The 7,500-nt window shown below is 24.1% G+C and overlaps 1 protein-coding gene across 2 annotated transcripts in view; it reads right to left on the reverse strand.

Annotated features, from left to right (window-relative positions):
• LOC124422901 (trafficking kinesin-binding protein milt) overlaps positions 1 to 7,500 on the reverse strand; it is a 70,330-nt gene that overhangs the window by 60,804 nt on the left and 2,026 nt on the right. Inside the window, exon 1 of one of the 2 annotated variants that reach the window (XM_046959887.1) lies at positions 3,591 to 3,785. The exons of the other annotated variant lie outside the window; for it this stretch is intronic. Coding sequence (XP_046815843.1) covers positions 3,591 to 3,653 — 63 coding nt within the window. The 5' untranslated portion in view covers positions 3,654 to 3,785. Of the gene's footprint in view, positions 1 to 3,590; positions 3,786 to 7,500 lie in introns of those variants that run through there. 2 annotated transcript variants of the gene reach the window in all.

Genomic DNA, 7,500 nt, shown 5'->3' on the forward strand with positions numbered 1-7,500 from the left:
TAACACTCATCACCAACTGAAAATGCACTTCGCATTGCAAGCAACTACGACGCTCGCTAGAGAGCACGTGTTTGACTATTGAACGAACGACCATTCTTATGGGCCAACATTTTTTGCTTTATGAAAGATTGAGTCGACCTCTTCGTCATGGGATAAAGATTTCGAATCAGATAACAAAAGATTATAGTAATGTTGGGTATATATATATATATATATAAACGTGTTTATCTTGCATCTCTCTGAAGCTATTATTATATACATTTTAACAATTTATTTTTGCTATAGAAATTCGAGTTGTATCTTTTTTCTTTTATTTTTTTTCATTTTTTTATTTTTTTTGAACTTTTACACGGCGGAGCTATTGTTTATATTTATTTTAATTGTTTCTTTATTTTTTTATTTATTTATTTTCTTTTTAATGTAAATTCGAACTACACACACTGAAATCTTTAAATTTTCTTAATTTTTCAGCATTTCTCTGAGCTATTATATTTACTTCAATTATTTATATATATATATATATATATATATATATATATATATATATGTGTGTGTGTGTGTGCGTGCGCGCGTGTGTATTTATTTTAAGGTTATGTATAAATATTTCAAAAGTTGCATACTGAAATTTTTTAATTCTTTTAAATTTTTGCATTTTTTTGCACTATTATGTTTACTTTAATTATTTATTTATTTTTATATATGTAAATGTATCTCAAGATTATATATAAATATTTTGTCGAGTTCCATATTGAAATCTTTTAATTTTTTACAATTCTTGCACTTCTCTAAACAATTGTTTATTTTAATTATTTATATTTACTTGTATCTTAATGTTATATAAAAACATTTTACGAGTTGCATAGTAAAATTTAAAAAATTTTTTAATCATCGCGTTTCTCAGAACTAATATTTATTTGAATTGTCATTTTCTTTTTCTTTTTTTTTTTTAAAGAGTTGTTTATCAAACAAATCGATCATTTCCTTTGTTTTTCAATATTTTGCATAATTGCATTGTCTCTTTTTTTTTTCTTTTTTCTTTTATGAAAGATATGAATTTATTTTCTTTTTTCTTTTCTTTTTTGCAAAAGAAAAAACGTATATATTGACAAAAAATCTACTCCAATTACAACAAAATGTTTTCGTTATAGTAAACTCTAACTTGAACGTTAACTCGAGTATCGTTTCTACGAAAAGACTACGTCATCGTCTAATTCCAGAGGAAACTTAGACAACCAAACCATTTTTGACCCTAAAAGTTTCTCTTTTTCCCTTTCTCTCCTTTTCCCTCTCTCTTATTCTCTCGTTGCCATTTTCACTCCATTATTCCTAACTTTTGGAAACTTTTGGATTTTTTATTTTTCTAATTTTTCTTCTATTCATCCTTGAGATAGATATTATGCCCATAGAAATATTATTTTCGTTTATTCATGGAGTTATCCTTGATAAAAAAGATTTTCTATCTGGCAAATAATAAATAAACTGTTGCAAAATCGTCGCTTATATTGATGCATTAGAAAAAAGAAATTTATAAAACAAAAAGCATTATTCTAATGCGAATCAAAAATTTTTTCGATTCTTTAACTTAAAACATAAATCAATGATATATTTTTATCCTGCCAGATTTATCAAGAAATACAAAAAAAATTAAAATTAAAAAAGAAAAAAAAAAGATAATCAAATAATGTGTATTCCAATTTGTTTTATATCATTCGATTAAATAATATGCTATTGTTGTTTATTACCTAACTCATGTATTTTTAATCGTGAATACATAAGTATATATGTATATATATATATAAAAGAAAATATGATAATATTTGAAAAAAATTGTTTGTACTTTGGAGCTTTTGAAATTTTTGTTTTTTATTTTTTTTTATTTTTCGTTCGCATTTATCAGAATTCATTAATAAATTCTTTTTTTTCTTTCCTTTTAAATTAAACGAATCACCGAATAGAATCAAAATAAATTACTTAATTCTGTATTTTTAATTTTGTAAGAAAAAGAAAAAAATATAGTAAACAACAAATAAGACATAATTCGATTCGAACGATCATTTTCTAACTCAGTCGGTAAAATAGAAATCTTTTTGTAAAATACTGATTTTTTTTTTACAAACACAAGCACACACGTACGCACAAAATTAAAGATAAGTCACATCAATAATGAACAATAGTATTATTTGTCAAATTACGATAAAAAGAAGAAGAAGAAGAAGATGAAACAAAAAGAAAAAGAAAGAGGAAAAGGAAAAAATTATCGATAATAAAAGTAATCAAAAAATATTACATTAATCGATTAAAAAAGAAATAAAGAAAAAGAACAAAGAAAATGCTGAACACATTGAGTGGTACATCGAACTTTGAGCACGAACATGATGTTCCGAACATAGAATGGCGACGAGGACGAACCGGATACGATCGTTTGTACTTCTTCCGGTTTCTCGTAATTTATTTTCCCAACTACGTTCGCGTAGCTCTCCCTACAAAGAAACTTCGAATTTTCTCACGGCGTCTTACCATATATGCGTATTTCGATTTATCATACACGAGGAAAATACTATTAGAGAACTGACATAACCGTATCCCTTGAAATCTTGATTTTCATTCTTCAATAAATTTCTGACATCAAGCAAGTATAAAATAAAAATTGTTATCACTGATAAGCTATCTTTTGTTCGATAGCAAACTAACAGATGGAATCCTTTCTCTCTCTCTCTCTCTCTCTCTCTCTCTCTCTCTCTCTCTCTCTCTTTTTTCGTAATAACAAAGCAACACATATATTTGAATTTCGCGCGTTAATTCAATTTGAAATTTCCTCCGATAAAAATAACCACTTCGATTTTACGACAATAAAGAAAATTAAATGGAAGATCATTATCAATTGTAAATCCTTATCATATTACTTACATTATCAATTGTAAATCTTTATCATTAATTTTATCATCAATCATTATCACTTTTGTCGTTCGATCTCTGTTAACAAAAATAATTAAATCGAACCAAAAAAGAGATATATGTATATATATAGATATGCGTGTGTGCATACACGTATATATATATATATATATATACGCGCGTGCGTATATTATACATTTATAGAAAAAAAAGAGAAAGAGAGAAAGAGAGAGAAAAAAAACCATCAGGAACATCGAAAATATACTCAAGTAAACAGGAAAACTTTTTTGTTTTTTTAACAAGAATTTGGAATAAATATTTAGAAAAGTGTATGCGTATATATATATATATATATATATATATATATATATATATATACGTATGTATAATTACGTAAATCTCATGAGGAAAATATTATATTTTTTCTGTTTCTTTCTCACTTTTGGAAAAAAAAAAAAAGGAAAAATAAAAAGACCGATCATTATCACGTCACTAACAAAAGAATCGTCAATTCTTCATTGTCGAGTCACTTACAATCTCAAAAAAAAAGCTAACTTGAAATATAAATTTTTTTTTTCTTTATTTTTTTTTAAATTACTCCAATTCAGAGCATATACGAAAATTCTGTTTTTTTCTTTCTTTTCTTTTTTATTTTGTTTTAATAAAATTATATAAGAATTTTATATACGACGGACCTCATGATTTCCAGATCGTTGCAAAATCCTGGATGGAGGGGAAATACTTTGTGACTTGCACATCTTCTTTCCATTCAATTGAAATTTATAACTAAACACAATTTCATATAAATATATATACGTATATATCTTTTTAGATTTACGTATTTGTTATATTATGAATTATTTAGTCCAAGCGTACAAGGCTAACTGAATCGCGAAAATACATGTACATGATTTGAAGTAAACAAAAGATAAAAATAAAATATATATATATTTTTTTTTTTTTTTTTTTTTTTTTTTTTTTTTTTTTTTTTTTTTTTTTTTTTTTTTTTTTTTGAAGTGAAAATCGATCAATCGTTCCGCATCAACAATCTTTTCGCGATTGAAGATATTATTCCAGCTTCATCAGATTAATCCTTTTATCTTAACTATTTATTCACACTATAAATTTCATCTCTGTTCGTAGCAAATGTTTTATTTATTTATTTTCATTCTCTTTTACGACAACGAATAACAATTTATTTTTTATTTCATTCTATTCGGTAGTTGACTTTTCACAAACACAAACACTAACAAACAACAAATTCGTCGATGTCTTCAAAAATATTTAGAAGCGTTAATTCTTTTCTTTTTTAATATGTATATATATATTTATACACACACACACACACATATATATATATATATTATATATATATAAAAACGTGAAACATTCCCACGAGACTCGCACGTCATGCACAACTAGTTAATCGAAACACACTTTGCTAACTAATCTCTCTGAGGTGTGTAAGGTGAAAGAAACCTGCTGAAGTGTTCGAGGTGGATGAACGAATTCAGAAGAGTGGGAATAAAACCGGCCGAGCTGTTCTTTTTGTTTACCTTGTATGTATATATATGCATATATATATATATATATATATATATATATATATATATATATATATATGCATATATATATATATGTTCATAAGGATACATAGGGTGGCGAAAAAAGTTCACTGAACAATGTTCTCCAACTACCTTACGAATGAATTGAATGTGATACAAAATTGAAATAATTTAAAAATATTTTCCAATTCTTTTGACGCACAATATATTTTCTTTTTTAATTTTTGCTTTTCATTTATTCTTTTTTTTTATTTTTTTATTTTTTTTTAACACAATTTTTAGGAAACAATGTATTAATCGTTAAGTAAATACATTTAATATTTACTTAACGATTATAATTATTACGGATATAATTTTTTGTACGAAATTTAGAAGGAATATATTTTATTGCATTAAAGAGTGATCCTGATGTTCCTAGGTGATATTTAAAAATCGATTATTACTTTTTGTGATCTTTTAGAACGTTATATTATATTTTTATTTTTTGTTTTGTTTTTATATTATAAAATTACAAACCTAATTGAAAGATTAGAAAGTTGCGAAAAAGAATAATTGATTTTTCAAATTACTTAAGAACTTTCGCTCATTCTCATAATTATTAAATAAATATTAAATATTCAATTATATCGTTATCTTTTTTTTTTTTTTTTTTTTTTTTATAGAAAATTTAATAATCAGAAAAATTAAATTGTTACACTTATGTTATATTTTATTTAATTACATTCCATTAAATATGAATATGTTTGAATTAATATAAATTTAATAGGTTTATTTTTCAATGTTATTATTATTATTATTATTATTATTATTATTATTATTATTATTATTATTATTATTATTATTATTATTATTATTATTATTATTACTATCGGAAATAACTTAACTTTTTTTTTAATAAATAAATAATTAAATATTCAATAATCTATTATATATAAATGTAATGATATTTAAAAAAAAAATCCTCTAATACGATCGACTACATTTTTCTAGTATTTTTATTTTTTTCTAGTTTTTTTACTTTTTTTTTTTTTTTTTATTATTATTATTTAGGTCGCTTTCATTATCACCGAGCGATACATAAGTATCTATATATATATATATATATATATATATATACACACATATATATATGTATATTGCACGCAAGTAAAGTAGAAAGCGCGCACGTTTCACCACGGTGATCGATAAGAGAGTTAATTTCACGAGACTTTTCAAAATTTATCATTTCTAATGATGGACTTGATAAAACTAAGCGACGTGTGAAGATGGCATCAAAAATTTAAAAAAAAAAAAAAAAAAAAAAAAAAAAACAAGCAAAAAAAAAAGTACGATCTTAATGAAATTTTGTTGGATCACCCGTTATAATTACAAACGTGAGCCATGTCACGTAGCCATTTCTCTTAATTCTTATGTCTATCTTTTTATTTGAATTTTCTTTCTTCTGTTTGTTTTCTTTTTTTTTTTTTTTTTTTTTTTTTTACACTTTTACCAGTCAAGAGATTTCAATACAAATATTTCAATCATGGATATGAAAAAAATTTAGAAGCTTTGTCATATTAAAAGTTAGAAACTTGTTCTCGATTACGTTGTGTGTAATTAACCCCAATGTAACTGATAAGTTAAGGAATATGTGAAAACCAATTACATAAGTTTTGCTCAGGCATCTTCGATTCGATACTTGTTATAATGAATTATTGCTTTTCTCAAATTTTTTTCGAATTTATTTTTAGTTTCTTTTTCTTTTTTTTTTTTTTCTAAATCAGAAAATTTAAATTAACTAGCTCTTGAATAGCGTGTTAAATATAATCCAAAATGTGTACTTCAATTTTTTTTCTTTTTTTATCTTTTAATCTACAAAATTCTGATCATTTCTTTGGAATCCTGTAAATTTCTAACATATGTGACAAAATTTTCACCATATCAATTAGGGTTTAAGACATATTATTTATTATATTACATAAATTACTTCGCTCAAAAAAAAAAAAAAAATAGAAAAGTAAAAGAAAAAAGAATATTCTAATATTTCTTGTAATAATTCGAAAATTATTTCTGTTTCAATATCTTTACCAAGAATCAAGATAATTCATAAAAATTGCAAAAAGAAATATTGCAACTGACAAAATTAAAAGAGAAATTTTTTTCTTTCCTCAAAATATGTTTCTAAGAGAAAACTAATTCTTTCAATTTTATGAAATATTTAGATTAAAAAAAAAAAAAAGATGAAAATAAAATAATTATGAAACTCGTTTATGTTTCTTTCAAAGAAAGAAATTTCTTCTAAGTTTTTTTTCTTCTTTTTTTACACGTAAAAATTTCTCAATAAAGTACATTTATTAAAATTTAACAAATAAATTGCAAAAGATGTGGGCGCACGTGTGTGTGTGTGTGTGTGTGTGTGTGTGTACAAAGAAAGGGCAATAAAAAAAAAAAAAGAAAGAAAAGAGAAAAAAAACAAATATACGTATACCAAAGTTACAAAATTATATTTTCGAAAGTCGACATAACCTAAAACTCACTTGCATCTTTACTTGTATATCCCCGTTCCAAAAGACAATTATTTGCACAGTGAACGATATCTCGATGCAAATACATATTTATCTATCGCAATATGTTACAAATTTAGTTATTAAGAGTTATACACACGTGTTTCACTTACGTCACATATTCGTTTAACACTCTTCAGAAATAATTATCGCGAAACATTCGCATGTTGCATTGCCTCCTGCACACAGATATATGTACACACACACACAAACGACATTGACATCGGCATTGAGAAATTTACTTTCGTATTAAAAACCTCATAAATTTTCCTATTCATAATTTACGACGCTTAAAATAAAATAAAATAAAATAAAAAAAGAAAAATTTATAGAAAACATTTCTTCTGAATATTTTTGCATATATATATATATATATATATATATATATAATACTTAATAAACGGAACCGATTAAATTTTTATTGCAATACAACGTGAAGAAAAAGAAAAAAAAAGGAAAAAAGAAAAAAGAAATAAATAACAAGAAAAGAAAAACAA

This window comes from Vespa crabro, chromosome 3 (assembly GCF_910589235.1).
Source record: "Vespa crabro chromosome 3, iyVesCrab1.2, whole genome shotgun sequence".
Taxonomy (NCBI): domain Eukaryota; kingdom Metazoa; phylum Arthropoda; class Insecta; order Hymenoptera; family Vespidae; genus Vespa; species Vespa crabro.